The sequence below is a fragment of the Anolis sagrei genome, chromosome 4, assembly GCF_037176765.1.
Source record: "Anolis sagrei isolate rAnoSag1 chromosome 4, rAnoSag1.mat, whole genome shotgun sequence".
In the NCBI taxonomy this organism is placed as follows: Eukaryota; Metazoa; Chordata; class Lepidosauria; order Squamata; family Dactyloidae; genus Anolis; species Anolis sagrei.
Genome location: NC_090024.1, coordinates 45,729,171 through 45,746,521, shown reverse-complemented (window position 1 = coordinate 45,746,521; position 17,351 = coordinate 45,729,171). Strand labels below are relative to the sequence as shown.

The window sequence follows — 17,351 nt, the reverse complement described above, 5'->3', positions numbered from 1 at the left end:
ACATTGGGTTGTTAGGTGTCCAATGGATTTTGAGTTCTGTTAATCCCACAAACGAACGTTACATTTTATTTATATAGATTTATTTCCTATATTTATGTTTTTGTGATTAATCACGATGCTTTATGTTCAGATTGTAACAAAAAAATACATCATGCATATCAGATATTTACATTATGATTCATAACAGTAGCAAAATAAGACGTGCAGTGTGCATAGAAATTTGGTCACTTTTTTAAAAAAAATATAGTCCGGCCCTCCAATGGTCTGAGGGACAGTAATCTGGCCCCCTGTTTAAAAAGTTTGGGGACCCCTGCTGTAACCTATACCCTGTTCGGCCTTAGGACTAACCAGGAATGCCTCGTCTGGATTCAGATTCAATTTGTGTGTCCTCATCCAGACGCTCCCAGCTGCCAAACACCAGTTCAGGACCTGAACAGCCTCCTTAGAAGTTGGTGGAAAGGGGTAATAGAGTTGAACATCATCTGCGTACAGATGACATCAAACTCCCAAACTCTGGATGATCACTCCCAACAGCTTCAGGTATATATTAAACAACATGGGAGTCAATACTGAGCCCTGCGGGACCCCACAAGACAAAAGCTGTGGGGCCGAGCAAGTGCCCTCCAACAATGATAATATTGCATGGGTAATACACTACAGATTACTATATGGTATTACATAGGTAATATACTACAGAATACTATATAATATTACATGGTTAATATACTACATATTATTATATAAAATTACATGAGTAATACACTACAGATTACTATATAATATGACATGGGTAATACACTACATATTAATATATACTATTGCATGGGTATATTATACTACAGATTACTATATGATATTTCATAGGTAATACACTACATATTACTATATATTATTACATGGGTAATATACTACACAGTACTATATAATATAGCATGGGTAACATTCTACAGATTACCATATGATATTACATGGGTAATATACTACAGATTACTATATAATATTACATGGGTAATATACTACAGATTACTATATGATATTACATGGGTAATATACTACAGATGGAGCCCCCGGTGGCGCAGTGGGTTAAACCACTGAGCTGCTAAGCTTGTTGACTGAAAGGTCGCAGGTTTGAATCCGGGGAGCGGCGTGAGCTTCCGCTGTCAGCCCCAGGTTGTCAACATGCAAATGTGAGTAGATCAATAGGTACCGCTCCGGCAGGAAGATAACAGCGCTCCATGCAATCATGCCGGCCACATGACCTTGGAGGTGTTTACGGACAACACCGGCTCTTTGGCTTAGAAATGGAGATGAGCACCACACCCCAGAGTCCGACACAACTGGACTTAACGTCAGGGGAATACCTTTACCTATACTACTGATTACTACAGATTACATGGTTAATATACTACAGATTACTATAGGATATTACATAGGTAATATACTTCAGATTACTATATAATATCACATGGTTAATATACTTCAGATTACTATATAGTATCACATGGTTAATATACTACAGATTACTATAGGATATTACATGGCTAATATACTTCAGATTACTATATAATATCACATGGTTAATATACTACAGATTACTATAGGATATTACATAAGTAATATACATAATATACTTCAGATTACTATATAATATTGCATGGTTAATATACTACAGATCACTCTATGATATTACATGGCTAATATACTACATACTACTATATGGTGTTACATAGGTAATATAATACATATTACTATATAATATTACATGGGTAACAGATCGAATAATGTAGCCCAAACTGCATTACATGGCAGACTAATAGAAAGGAAGGAAGGGGGGCAGCCTCCAATCTCCTCACCTGCGAGAGCTGCCGGGGGTTGGGGCAGCCGAAGAGCGCGGAGCTGGAGCTGAAGCTGATGGCCCCTCGGCGGCTGAGGACGTGCTGCGGGACCGGCCGGTCCAGGGGCAGCACGGGCAGCTGGTAACATACTTCCATGGGTGAAACGGAGAGGCGCCACCGCCGCCACCGCCACCTCGCCTCCTGGGGTGCCTGCGAAAAGCCAGGCCCAGGCCCCCGCTGCTCTCACCTGCCCGTCCCCCAGGCGCGGAGGGGAAGAGGAAGCCCGGCGGAGAGAGGGAAGGAGAAGCCCCGTCCCCGCCTTGCTTGCTTGCTCGTTCGCTTCCCTCCCTCCCTTTCTCCCTCAGAGGATACAAAGCCCAGCGAAGGCTGTGAGGGGAGAATCGGGAGAGGCGAAGAAGGAGCAGCAGGAGCAGCTCCCCATCGGGGCCCAGGTGGCTGCGCTCTCCAACTGCGTCGCCGGGGCTCAACTTGCGCGAGACACCGCTCGGCTGCTGCGGCAGCGCCGCTATTGTCCGGCACGAGGCGGGCGGGCGAGGGCGAGCGAGCGCGAGCGCGCAAAGTGGGCGGAGCCTGCAGTGGCGGTTGGTGCTGGCGATAGTATTAGAGGGGGAGGGGAAGAGAGAGAGAGAGAGAGAGAGAAGAGGATGCGGTTGAGGTGATGATGATGAGCGGAAGCGCCGGAAGCTAAAAGAGAAGAGGAGGGGGGGAAAAGCAATGTGGGAAGAGCCGCGCGTACCAAACCCTGCCTGCCCTCCCGCCGCTGTCCTTACAAACGCTTATATGACACCCTCCCTCTTTCTTTCTTTCGCCTCGGTTGGTGGGGGCTGCTTGTGGGCGTGGCCATACGCGGTGGGAGCGCACGACGTAGCCGTACGTCATGACGTCACTCCATACCTTCCCCTATTTATTTATTTTTTTGGTGTGTGTAAAGGGAAGTGAAAGACTGAGGCGGGGTAAAAATGCGGCAGTCTGTGTTTGAAAAAAAAAAAGAAGACACATTGTCTCAAGGTTTTAAAAGCTTGTATTGTCGAAGGCTTTCATGGCCGGAATCACTGAGTTGTTGTAGGTTTTTTCAGGCCATGTTCTAGAAGCATTCTCTCCTGACGTTTCGCCTGCATCTATGGCAAGCATCCTCAGAGGTTGTGAGGTCTGTTGGAACTAGGAAAATTGGGTTTATATATGAAACATTCACACCTAGCTCCAGCAGACATGAGTCCTTTGCCATTCCACAGATATATAAACCCATTTTCCTACTTCCAACAGACCTCACTACCTCTGAGGATGCTTGCCATAGATGCAGGCGAAACGTCAGGAGAGAATGCCTCTAGAACATGGCCATATAGCCCGGAAAAAACCTACAACAACCCAGTTTTAAAAGCTTCCTTTTTTATTATTACGCAGCGTACTAAAGGAGCTTTGGGGTTTCTTTATTTTTGTCTCCCTGCCAACGCCCCAGCCCTTTTCACTTTCAACCCGTGTCTTGCAGCAGTCTTTTCTGTTCCAGTTACTTCCTTTATAATCCTATGCGTTTGCACGCTTAATTAACGGTCAGCCCCATTTTCTTTGGGGCGACGCCCAAATAATAAGGCGTAGGAATGCAGCATTAGGCTCAAGGTAATGGGAACTGCAACGAAGGCTTGTATCTGAAGCAATGCATAAGGTTGTGTTGTCAAAGGCTTTCATGGCCGGAATCACTAGGTTGCTGTTAAGTTTTTCAGGCTGCATGGCCATGTTCCAGAAGCATTCTCTCCTGACGTTTCCCCTGCATCTATGGCAGGAATCCTCAGAAGTTGAGGGGTCTGTTGGAAACTAAAAAATGGGGTTTATATATGAGCAGGGGCGGCTCTACCCATTACACAAAGTAAGCATTCACAGTATAGTTGATTTTGCCCAGGGGCGCTCTTGAGGCACTCTTGGGGGAAAATAGACCTGGACATATGCAAGTTGTAGTCACTGGGATGTATAGTTCACCTACAATCAAAGAGCATTCTGAACTCCAGCAATGATGGAATTGAACCAAATATGGCACACAAAACTCCCACAACGAACAGAAAATATATATCAGTAATGGGGGGGGGGGGGGGCAAAATACTGTTTGCTTACTGTTGAAAATTACCTAGGGCCACCCTGTATATGAGGGTGTGAAAAAGAACTCTTGTCTGTTGTTGGTAGGTGTAATAAAGACAGAGGGGAGCTCCAGAAAAGAAACAATCAGAGACAGCTAATCACCTCTCAACAAAGGATCCCCCCAGGCAGTAAAAAATCACACCTAACAAGCTGCAAAGCCATTAAATGCTAATCAAGGTGGCCAATTAAAACATTCACACCTACCTCCAATAGACAAGAGTTCTCTCTCCCAATCTGGTCATTCTACAGAAGTATTCTCTCCTGGCGTTTCGCCTGCATCTATGGGAGGCATCCTCAGAGGTTGGAGTCTGTTGGAAACTAGGAAAATGGGGTTTATATATGAGGATGTGCAGGCATGTAGCCGGGGGGGGGAGCTTGGGGGGCTTCAGCCCCTGCCCCCCGAAATTCTCATGATGGTTCGCGAAAAGGCCTTACTAGTGCATTATTTAAACGATTATGTTTATTCATATCATGATCTGATCACCATACTCAATATGTCCCATATGCATGGGGGTATTGGGGTAATGATACAAAAGGTTTGCTAGGGTAGACCCTCTTTTACTCAGACTCAGCTCCCCCCTGAAACAAACTCAGCCCCCCCCCCTCCGAATCAAAATCCTGGCTACGGGCCTGAGGATGTGAGAAAGAACTCTTCTCTGTTGGTGGTAGGTGTGATAAAAACAGGGGAGCTCCAGACAAGAAACAATCAGGGACAGCTAATAATCTCTCAACAAAGGATTCCACCAGGCAGTAAGAAGTCATCCTTAAAAACTGCTAGGCCATTAAATGCTAATCAAGGTGACCAGTTACAACATTCACACCTACCTCCAATAGACAAGAGTTCTCTCTCCCAATCTGGTCATTCTACAGAAGTATTTTCTCCTGGCGTTTCGCCTGCATCTATGGGAGGCATCCTCAGAGGTTGGAGTCTGTTGGAAACTAGGAAAATGGGGTTTATATATGAGGATGTGCAGGCATTTAGCCGGGGGGGGGGGAGCTTGGGGGGCTCCAGCCCCTGCCCCCCGAAATTCTCATGATGGTTCGCGAAAAGGCCTTACTAGTGCATTATTTAAACGATTATGTTTATTCATATCATGATCTGATCACCATACTCAATATGTCCCATATGCATGGGGGTATTGGGGTAATGTTACAAAAGGTTTGCTAGGGTAGACCCTCTTTTACTCAGACTCAGCTCCCCCCTGAAACAAACTCAGCCCCCCCCCCTCCGAATCAAAATCCTGGCTACGGGCCTGAGGATGTGAGAAAGAACTCTTCTCTGTTGGTGGTAGGTGTGATAAAAACAGGGGAGCTCCAGACAAGAAACAATCAGGGACAGCTAATAATCTCTCAACAAAGGATTCCACCAGGCAGTAAGAAGTCATCCTTAAAAACTGCTAGGCCATTAAGTGCTAATCAAGGTGACCAGTTACAACATTCACACCTACCTCCAACAGACAAGAGTTCTTTCTCCCACCCTGGACATTCCACAGATATATAAACCCCATTTTCCTAGTTTCCAACAGACCTCACAACCTCTGAGGATGTCTTCCGTAGATGCAGGCGAAAGGTCAGGAGAGAATGCTCCTGGAACATGGCCATACAGTCTGAAATACTTATAGCAACCCAATGCATAGGGTTGTCTTTAAAGTCAGGCCTTTTACAAGATGTACTGTGTGCCTCCCCTTGTTGAAGACACTTTCCAAAGCACAATTTTTGTGTGTTGTCTAAGGCTTTCATAGCCGGAATCTAAACTCTAATAATGGGAATTCCTGACATGAAACAATCAGGGTCCCAACAAAGGATTCCCCCAGGCAGGAAGCAGTCAGGCTTTGGAGCTGCAAGGCCATTCTGTGCTAATCAAGGTAACCAGTTGCAACATTCACACATACTTCAAACAGACAAGAATTCTTTCTCCCACTCTGGGCATTTCACAGATATATACACCTCACTTGCCTAGTTTCCAACAGACCTCACAACCTCAGAGAATGCCTGCCATAGATATGGGCAAAGCATCAGGAAAGAATGCTTCTGGAACATGGCCATACAGCCCAGAAAACTCACAGCAACCCACCATTTTTGTTTTCCTGAGCAAAAAAAAAAAAGATTCAAAAGGCAAAAAATTACAATAAAAAAGATGCCATTTCTTCTCAAATTTACTTTAGGACCTAAACTATGGAGGATCTGAGTGGTTTTAAAGCATGACTTTTATCATTGCCAATCTGATGTTTTCTAAGTAAATCATTTGATTGTGATATCAGTAATATAATAACATTAAGAGCTTCCTGCACTACGCATTCCAGTTTATGTACAAGTCAGAGGCCTTAATACCATAAAGGCAGTGGAGACCATCTGACCTTGGAAACTAAACAGGGCCAGGCCTGGTTAGCAGTTGGATAGGAGCTGTCAAAGAATATTAAGGGTACCCTTGGCTCTATTTCAGAGGAAAGAAGTGGCAAAACACTTCTGAGTATTCCCTGCTTTAGGAAACTGCAAAATGCATGGGGTCACTGTAAGTGACAGGCAACTTCAAGGCATATATGCACTGCAGATCTGCACGCAAGGAAGGGGCAGGAGGTCAGGGATGGCTCTCCTTCCCTGTTTGTCCAGAGGCCGGTTGTGATGGTCTTGTTTGCTCCTGGAGATAAAACATTCTTCTGAGAGGCTAGCCTTAAGCAACCCCAGACAATGGTCATACTGTCTGTTTGTTTTGATGTATAAGCTGCCTTGCGTCACAGTTTTGTGGGGAAAGAGGGATATAAATCAAGATTCCTTTCCTGATTTGCACGTGCAAATGCAGTGAGGGGATGACTAAGTCAAAAGCTACATCTACACTGTAGAATGAATGCGATTTGGCAGCACTCTTAACTGCTATGGCTCAATGATATTGAATAATGGGAGTTGTCATTTTACAAGAACTTTTTGGCTTCTCTGCCAATGCATTCTGGTGCCATGCCAAACTACAGCTCCCTTGATTCCATCGTATGGAGTCATGGAAGTTCATGTGGTGTCTTAACGGCATGAGCAAACAGTATAGATCAGGCCCTCCAGGTGTTTGGGACTTACAACATCCATTATTCCTAATAGCCAGTAGGCTATTTGGAATTGTGGGAGTGTAGATGCAGCCTAAAAGGCAATAACAGTGGCACTGTTTGTCATTACTTCAAAGAAAAGAGCACTAATAAAGTGCTTCTGAATACACTTTACCTGAAACCTGGGTGATGAGACAATCTAAAATGAAGCAAGAGATATCACTGGAAGATGAGATCTCCAGATGAGAAGGCACCCAGCCAGCTACAGTGGAAGATCAAAAGTGGGAGTCGAAGTGATGCGTCTAATGGTGCAACTGGACTCCATTTGATACTCAAATATGCAAATAAGTGTGAAACTAGATGGATATGGGGCATTTTCTGTAAATAGTGCTACTATAAAAATGGCAATATAAAAAGGAGTCTGGGTGACATTAATAATGAGGCATGATGTAACAAGTGTAGTTGGTATGCAATACAAAGTATAAACAAATCATATAAATAATTAATAGTTGTATCAATATAATCACGATTCAGATTCATATTCCAACTACAGAGGCAGAAGGAGAGAAAAAAGGAAACATTCTCTACTGCTATTTGGGGGGGGGGGGTCAGGAGCGACTTGAGAAACTGCAAGTCACTTCTGGTGTGAGAGAATTGGCTGTCTGCAAGGACGTTGCCCAGGGGGTGCCTGGATGATTTGATGTTTTTATCATCCTTGTGGGAGGCTTCTCTCATGTCCCCATATGAGGAGCTGGAGCTGATTGAGGGAGCTCATCCGCCTCTCCCTGGATTCGAACCTGTGACCTGTCGGTCTTCAGTCCTGCCAGCACAGGGGTTTAACCCACTGCGCCACCGGGGGCTCCTTTCTCTACAGCTGTACACAATGTATCAAAAGAACATGCTGATAATTACAGACGGCTAGAATTTAAATGTTAAAAATGGTATAGAGATATAGATCATGTTGCACATCCACAAAAGTTTCAAAAGAAAATCTGCTTTTTACAGATTTGGGGGGGCTTTGATTTTGTACATTCTAAAAATCTATAGTAAAGGTAAAGGTTTCCCCTGACATTAAATCTAGTCGTGTTTGATTCTGGGAGGTGGTGCTCATCTCTATTAATAAGCTGAAGAGCCGGTGTCCATAGATGCCTCCAAGGTCATGTGGTCAGCATGACTGCATGGAGCATCTTTACCTTCCCGCAGAAATGGTACCTATTGATCTACTCACATTTGCATGTTTTCGAACTGCTAGGTTGGCAGAAGATGGGCCTAACAATGGGAACTCATCCCGCTCCCCAGATTCAAACCGCCAACCTTTTGGTCAGCAAAAAAAAACTCCAACCGTTTAAAATTATTCAGATGATACTATATTAGGAGCATAAAATAGTATTTAAAAACTTGGAATAAATGCTACTGAACATTAAAGAAGAAAGTCCAAAAGATTTTATATGGTTTGCTTCAGTCATTAATCAAAATGAAAGCTGTAGTCAAGCAATCAGAATGAGATGAGAATTGGAAGGACAGCTATGAAAGGACTTCATGAGATCCTAAAGTATAAAGAGGCCATTGAGTTCCAAAGACAGGATCATGATAGTATTTCTGGTTTCTATGTTTAGACTGAATATCAAAACTGGAGAGTGAGGAAAGCTGAAAGAAGAAAAGTGTATTATTTAAATGTGATGTTGAGAAGAGTTATACAGATACCATAAACCACAAAAACAATGAATCCAATAGCAAGTGAAACCTGATCTCTCACTAAAGGTTTGGAAGACCTACAAAGGGTTGTTAATAACAGAGGCTCTTATAGGTCTCTTGTTCGTCACCATAAATCAAAGCTTACTTGGAAAAGTACATTTTTTTGGAAATTCTGAAGACATGGAAAATAGTTGTCTTTAGATTACAACACTGCTACTGCATGTCTCACCGATTTTTGGAGCTGTGTGGAAATGTCACAAACAACATGATACAGTGACAAATCTCAAGAAGATCTGAGGTGTAGATGAAAGAGCAGAGCTTGACGTATACTATACCATTGTCGGTGATACTATTTTGCTTATCTAAACAGATGAAAAATGCTCCTTATTACCCATATCTTTGTCTCAGTCATAGAAGATTAGGGAATGGATCCAGACTTCTTGTGCTTCAAGTTAGTAATAACTAACATTTCCCATTTATTATACTAATTCTACAATAAGCTTGTCTAGCTCTAGCTCCAACGTGTCCCTGTTTTGAGGAGTAAGGTTCTTTTCAAAACATTTGTTATCTGCCCAAGAAAAGGAAGAAGGGGAGAGGAATTGAGTGGCCTTTTCATGGCTCCAGCAGGAATTGGCAACAGTAATGCATCTGAAGAAATTGATTGAAACCCCACAAACACTTGCACTTGAGTAATCAGTCTCAAAAGGATTCTTCACCCTCCCTTTCCTTTTTATAATGAAACAGACTAACCCCACCATCCCTGTGAAAACTGTGCAAGCAAATGCCTTTACCTGATAATCAACTTTAATCATTGCTATTCAAAGTGCTGCAGTTTGTGGATCATTGCCAGTTCCCAGAGAGCTTCGGGAGGTGAGTGGGTGGGCGGGGGGAGAAATATAACCAAATTGGTATAAATATAGTACCATTCCCTGGCATATGCCCACCAGACACCACGACTCTTGATTGACTGCTGGCACCACAGCTTCTCTGTGTATCCAGCATTCCATTATGTTGCATTCTCAGGATGCTTAAGTGTATAATACAAAAATAGTGAACAGAAATTGGAAATATAATTAATTACTTATTTAATGTGTGTAAACTGTGACTGATGCTAACTCTTAACACACATCTCTCACTCTGTTTGTCCCATTCACATCCTGATTCTTATTCTGACCCAGACTAACCATAGTATCAACTCAGGGTGCATCTGCATTGTAGAGCAGTAGGTCCAACCAACCATCAAAGCACTACCTGCTGCACTCCAAGACAGGAATAACCCTCTGACTTTAAAACACCACACACTGAGTAGGGAAAAACAATCCTTTGTATTGAAGATAAGTAAAAGCAGCAAAGTAAAAAAGCACTTTAAAGGAATAGGTAAATCCAATTTGGTAAGAAGATAAGCAGGAACAAATTAGACCAAGGTATGGTTCAGCGAAGTCCAAAAACAAAGTCCAGACTTCTCTAACAAAATCCAAAGAACCAGGAAACGTTGATCCAAGGCATGAGTGTGTAATCACAAGAGACAAAGATTCAAACCATGTAACAAGAAATCCTTAAACATGAATCTTCCCAGCAAAGGTTTCCATGAGACAAGAACAAAAACTTAGCAGGATTCTAAACAATGCTTCATCTGACTATATTTCCCATGCTTGGAACTCTATATCCCCTCGTTATGCCATTCCAAGCACTAAGAAATTGGTTTCATTTTCCCTGAATGCTTTTTTTTTCTTCTGTTGAAGCCTGGCAGAATGCCGAAGGCCTTGGTCAAGCTGTCTGTTTTGGCTAATTTCCACCTGTCTGTCTATATGCTCATTAGTTTCTGCAGGTGCCAAGTTGTTTTCAAGCCCCAAATCCTGGGAACTCTGGGAGCAATTCAGGGAGTAAACCATCATCCCTATACCCTGTAGGAACATTCTCATGGGAAACCACACTTTGAACAGGTGTCTCTATGTCATTCTCTGCATCAATATCATTGACCAAACCATTGCCATCTTGAACCTCATTGACATCATTCCCCACATCCAAAGCACCCTGATCCTGAAACACAATCACAGGCTGAACTCCAACACTACCCTTGAAAGACAATCATGCTTGGCTCTATCATTGCTTCTGATATAGCACTAGAATCAATGCAGTTTGATGCCACTTTAATTGCCATAGTTCAGTCCTATGGAATCATGGGAATTGTAGTTTGAGAAAGTCTATAGACCTTTCTACCAAAAAGTTCTGGTGCTTCACCAAACTATAACTCCCATTGTTCTATAACATTGAGCCGAAGCTGTTAAAGTACTATCAAACTGCATTAATTCTAAAGTATAGATCAGGCATGGGCAAACTTTGTCCCTCCAGGTGTTTTGGACATCAACTCCCACAATTCCTAACAGCCTACTGGCAGTTAAAGCCTACTGGCAGTTAAAGCTGTTAAAGTACTATCAAACTGCATTAATTCTACAGTATAGATCAGGCATGGGCAAACTTTGTCCTTCCAGGTGTTTTGGACTTCAACTCCCACAATTCCTAACAGCCTAATGGCAGTTAGGAATTGTGGGAGTTGAAGTCCAAAACACCTGGAGGGCCAAAGTTTGCCCATGTTTAATATAGATGCACCCTAAGACTCCTCAACCCCACATTGATAGACCCTGCTGTCCTCTGGACAGTTCTTTGCTTCACAACTTATACTACATAGGGCATACATAACCATATCATCTTAATTTAACAAATACATTTCCCCCTCAAAAGTCCCTGTCATCACCTATTATGTATAACGAATATGACCACAAGTGTGGTACTAATCAAGCAAGTCTTTTCCCGTTGAATTGGAACCCTGCCTCTGGCAAGATTTCTTTCCTGCTAAAAAAGCCTATGCAATTAGCCTCTATTACATGACCATGGCATAATTCACATGTACATCCCTGCAGCATAAGATTGTAACATGCTGAGACAGCTGCCACACTGATAGAAGGAGTCAGGAAATGACAACTACATTGGTATCTTGTATGAATAAAAGTGCTGGAAAGGACCTTCTCAGAAAAAAACCAAACACAAACTATAAACTATAGAAAGGACCAAAGGCACTGAAACCACGGAACTTCATCTGCTTCCTGTTTCTGCCGCCAAAACAAACATGGAGGGGGAGCGGCCTCAGAACTAGTACACCATAAAAACCAAACTTGCACAACGTGAGGCGTGGAATTATTAACAAGAGGAGGGTGGAATTGAATTTCAGATTATTTTTCTTTGCAACCTGAGAGCAGTAATAGAAAGGGAAAAGACTTACTCAGCTGTCACAGCCCGCTACTCCTCCCTCCTTCATTTCGTCTTCTCTGCTTGCCTATGCTTGCCACCTTGCACCTGCCATGACATAGGCTGTGGGTCTATGTGATAATAATTGTGATTCATTGTATGAATTTGCCATGTTGTATACCAGGTTTCATGGGAAGGAACTGGCAGAACCACCTCTGATCATTCCTTGCCTAAGAAAATCCTATGAAAATAACAGGGTCACAATAACTGGTGACTTGAAGGCTCAAGCACACAATGCACCTCATGTTACCAGAAGACCATAAGGGCTGAGGATGGGCAGATAAGTGTACATTTAATGTCACAAATTATTGTCTTTGAGACAAGATAATAAAACCAAAGTATTAACTAAAGAAAGAAAGAAATGTTTTATAGGGGGAGGCAACATTATCTGCTGAGTGATTAAAAACAAGGAGCCAGAGAAAATCAAAGCTTCATACACCTGGCCGAGAGCATGCTTCGTGATACTGTGAACAGGTAGTGATTAATCAAGGAAAGGAAGACTTAGGAGGAAAGATTAGCAGTTCTATTTTTGCCATGTTGACTTTGAAACTACTGAGGGGGAGAGAGAAAGTTTCAGAATCCAGTCTGGTTGGAATGCTAGATGGAAACCTGGCATATTAAAGTTCTATTCCCCATCAAGCCTCAAAATATCTGGTGAGGTTCCTCTCTGGAACCACACAAAGACTGTATGCTTTTTTTTGATCTGTGACCCCATGGGCCCTTTTCCTGGCAAGTGGGCTGGGTCACCAAATAATAGCTTGGTGACCTGATGCCTGCATCTGTGCCTCAGGCAATGCCAACCATGTTAATAGTTAATAGAAGTTGTGGCATTTTTTTGTCCAAGTTCTAATGGTCTGTGTGTTTATGGTACATCCAGTAGCTGTTGGGACATAAGCTACTGGATGCACCAGTAGTTGATGTCCCACTAGATACTGGATGTTGGAGATCTGACAGCTAAATCACCTGTCAAAATTCACGACACAACTGAAAACTTGTCTCTTCTGACAGGCCTATCCAGTCACTTTTACACTTTGGATTTTAACCTGCATTTTATTGGTGTTGGTGTCAATCTTGTGTGTATTTTGGTATATGCATTTTATTGGTGTTGTGTTTTATCTGTCTGTCTGTTTTAACTGTGTTGCACCCAGCTTCAAGCTGTCACACGAGATGGGTAACACATACATTTATGATGATGATGATGATGATGATGATGATGATGATGATTACAGCTCCACAAAGACTCTTGCAGCAGCTTAAAGAGTAGCAAGTTTTATTTTGTATCACCTTTCATTTGCTGTTGCCAACGTCATTTGGTCAAGTGGACAGCATTTTATGAAAACTAAATCAAAACTTGTTATTTTTAAGGTGCCATAACACTCTTTGTTATTTAAAAAAAATGTTTCCCACAATATTGCTAGATTAAGAGAAGTCTTAAGGACATCATATTTTAAAATGTATAACTTATTTTAATAGTGCAGTTAGTCCCCAAGTTACTACAAACATCTGACTTACAAATGACTTATAGTTAGGAACTGTGAATCTCCCTGGGTCCCCTTCAGGGTTGAGAACGGCAGTATACAAATATTGGAAATAAATTTATATAAATAAAAATGTAATGTTTGTTTGTGGGATTAACATAACTCAAAAACCACTGGACAAATTGACACCAAATTTGGACACAATATACCTATCAGGCCAGTGAGCGACCATCACTCATAAAAACACTGAAAAACACAGCGGATGAGACTTTAAAAGCCAAAAAATTAAAAAATATATTATAACACATACACAAAAACCACATATATACACAAACACATATATATACACACACAAAACACACATGCGCAGACTGGGCCACAGCAACGCTTAGCAAGGGACAGCTAGTTAATAAATAAAAAACAAGGGTGAGACAACAGAAAGTGGAAGAGATCTACCCCTAGCGAGGAAAATCCACCCCAGGAAGAGTTATCATGGGGGAAAGGTGTCCCCGTTGAAGCTTTCTCACCACTCCTTGTTTCCACAACAAGACTATTTTTTTCAAAATCCCATTATCACAAGGCAGAAAATGAGGTGACATCTCCTGAACAGGGTCACAGACAGCAAAACAAACACCACAGTGGTGTTACCTCTTCCCTATGCTATCCAAAGCTTTGGTGTGTGTGTGGGTGTGTGTTTGAGTTACACTAACAAATGTACCTATTACAAATTTAACTTTAAAGAAAACTTATAGAACTGATCTTGTTCATAACTTAGGGACTATCTGTATTGTGAACCATTGAGGTTTGTTTTCTGCAAGTAATAAAAAAGGTCCTTAAAACATTATCAGGATAATTTTTTCACCTAATGTTTGAGTAACTGGCAAGTTTGTATCAGCAAATATATAAAACTCAAGTTGTTCACAGAATGTGTTGCCCAAAATTTTCTTTTCTTTGTATGAAAATTATGTTGTCACTATAATTGCAGTTCCTTATTTTAAAGTCCCAATTGCTTTAAGCCAGTGTGTTAAAATCGGTCTTAAATGGGATTATACAAGTAACTTTTAAAGCGCTCTCTCTCTCCCTCACAGTCCTGTTTTAAAACCTCCTAGCTATTTTGCACATTTTTTTATTCTTTTTCTTTGCTGTTATGGAGATCTTCAATGTAGCAAGCTGATTTGTTTATAATGGGTATACTGAAGCTCTGATTAGATCAGTAATACACAGAAATGGAAAAGAGATGCGTAATTAGGGCATGAGCATGAAATATAATCATTCCCTTACATTTATTTTGTACTAAATAAGTGGTAAGCAATGAAAAAAAGGGGTAAAAATTAAGAGGGCAATTCAGATTTATGGTCAGATAGCAATCTTTAATGGGTAGGTAAAATATTGGTTATAAAGATAAATTTAACCATCATCAGTTGAGAATCAAGTTAGAGAGATCTGAACCGGTGCTATTTTTTCATATTTAGTTTTTATCCCTGGTGTTCATGTGAATGAGCTCTTGATTCTTACTTTTCCTTCATCTTGTAAGTTTCCAAACAAATAAATGACGATAGGTTGAAAACTAATTCATACCAATGCTAAAAATGCAGTCATACACATCTATTATTCCTCAAGTAATAATGCTGGCTTATGAACAGTATGGTGCTTACAGAAGTATTCATAATTTTCTCTTGATGTGTACAAGATATTCTGCACTGTGGATTCACAAAATATTTTTTATTGTAGGGATACTTTTATTTAGCAGAGTCTGGAACAGTGCTCAGGACTGAAGACAAGGTAAATGGAGACAAATACAAAGTAACGCTACACGAAAATGTGTTTCATTGTGCCAATGACCCGGGACTGGGACAGAGGTTCACTTTACACCAGGATAATGACCCTATATGGAGCTGGCTGAAGAAGAAAGAGAAAGAGAAGGAGGAGGAAGATAATGTCTTAGAACACCCGAGTCAAAGTTCAGACCTCAATTGAAAATCTGTAACAAACGCTGAAAGTTGCTGTTATCCAGCAGTCACCATGCAACCTGTCAAAGCTGGTGCAATTATGCCAAGAAGAACATTTGACCAGATCTTGATATACAAAGCTGATAGAGCCTTACCCAAGAGGTCTCACAGAGTTAATTCCTTTAAAAAGTGTATGCACCAAAATTCATCTTGAGGTGAATAATTATGCAATTGACAAATGCCATGCTTTTGTCTGCTTGCTTGCTTGTTTGCTCAACTTTTGTGCCACAATAAAAATGTTTTGTCCTTTCTCAGCGTTCTGTGTTCTCAATGTTACACAAACTAGAAACAATACCAGTTATATCAATTTCACTTTCAGGTCATAGCATATAAAAGTGGAAAAGACAGATGGGTGAATATTTCTGCAAGGCACTGTATATTAGGGTTCTTAATTTCTCTCAAAATCACATGTATCCAAAAGTTTTTAATGTGGAAATCATTTACTTCTGGGTCTACATAATTTAAGGAAGATCCCCCCTTGCCATGCAAGAACACACAACCAAAGCACTCCTTGATGATGCTCATGTAGCCTTTGTCCAAGAACACTCCACAACACTCTGAGGCAGCATCTCAATTTCTACAAATCTCTTACCAGCAGGAAGTTTTTCCTAATTTTTAGGTGTAATCTTTTTTTCTTGTAGTTTGAATCAGTTGCTCTGTACCTTAGGGCCCTTCCACACAACCATATAACCCAGAGTATCAAGGTAGAAAATCCCACAATATCTGCTTTGAACTGTGTTATCTGAGTCCACACTGCCATATCTCCCAGTTCAAAACAGAAAATATGGGGTTTTATTCAGCTGTGTGGAAGGGGCCTTAGTCTTCTGAGCACCAGAAAACAAGGTTGCTCCGTGCTCAATATGATATCTAGCTCCAGAACAGCTTTCCAAATAAATTGAATGATCCTATTAGATTTTATTGAAAATTCCTGCAGACTGCTGAATAAGCAGACTGACTAGTTGAAAATTTTGTCTTTCAACAAACTTTTAGACAGGTGAAAATCACATAGTTCTGCAAATGCTGTTGAACGGCAACTTTTAGCATTCATCACCATTGGCTACGCTACCTATGGTTGGGAATTTCACTATTGTAAAGCTTTTTGCACTGTACTACTGCTTTAGATACTAGTTGGAACATTTCATGAGGATTCACACAATATGACTTTCTCATCTCTTCCTCCCATAGTCATCCTCTACTGGTAAATTTGCAAAAAAAAAAAGGGGGGGTGTTACTTGGAAGAAGGAGTGAGAATTCCTAGGCAGATAGAGCTGGAGAGATTAAAAAGGTTACCCTGATTGCCTTCTGAATGAGTATTCTTTCAGCTATTTTATTTCATGATTATTTTTCTAATACATGTATTTCCATTCCCTTGCTATTATCACAAGTACAGACCTCAGTTTTCATGCTGTCAGGATCTTCCAAAAGTGGGTCATCCTCTATGCCCATGATTTGTTGGTTAACAAGTAGCTTAACATGTATTTTACAAGTAGCTTAACAGTGAATACAAGCAGCTTGAAATAAGGTTGCCATGAAACCAAAACTGATCTGTATTTTCTGTGAAATGCAAGCATTGTTGGGGCCTGCATCAGGGAAATATCAGAAATATGTATCATATACCAAACTTCAGGATAAATATAAAGTATGAATTGGAATAAAGTAGGTAATTACAGGAGCTAAGCCCCCTCCAGAAAATTCCAAGTCCTTCTCTGCATGGTGAGTTTTAATTTAAAATGCAATGAGTCTTCAGCTATTTTTCATAAAGCGATACAGTCAGTCCCCGAGTTACAGACATCTGACTTACAACTCATAGTTAAGAATAGAGCGAGACAACATAAGTAGTTCCCAAAG

At 41.3% G+C, this 17,351-nt stretch overlaps 1 protein-coding gene across 2 annotated transcripts in view; it reads right to left on the bottom strand.

The window, feature by feature from the left end:
- PDE7A (phosphodiesterase 7A) overlaps positions 1-2,696 on the bottom strand; it is a 63,820-nt gene extending 61,124 nt beyond the window's left edge. For both annotated transcript variants that reach the window (XM_060775398.2, XM_060775399.2), the window contains exon 1: positions 1,854-2,696. In XM_060775398.2, coding sequence (XP_060631381.2) covers positions 1,854-1,991 — 138 coding nt within the window. In that variant the 5' untranslated portion in view covers positions 1,992-2,696. The remainder of the gene's footprint in view (positions 1-1,853) is intronic.
- Between the last annotated feature and the right edge of the window lie 14,655 nt (positions 2,697-17,351).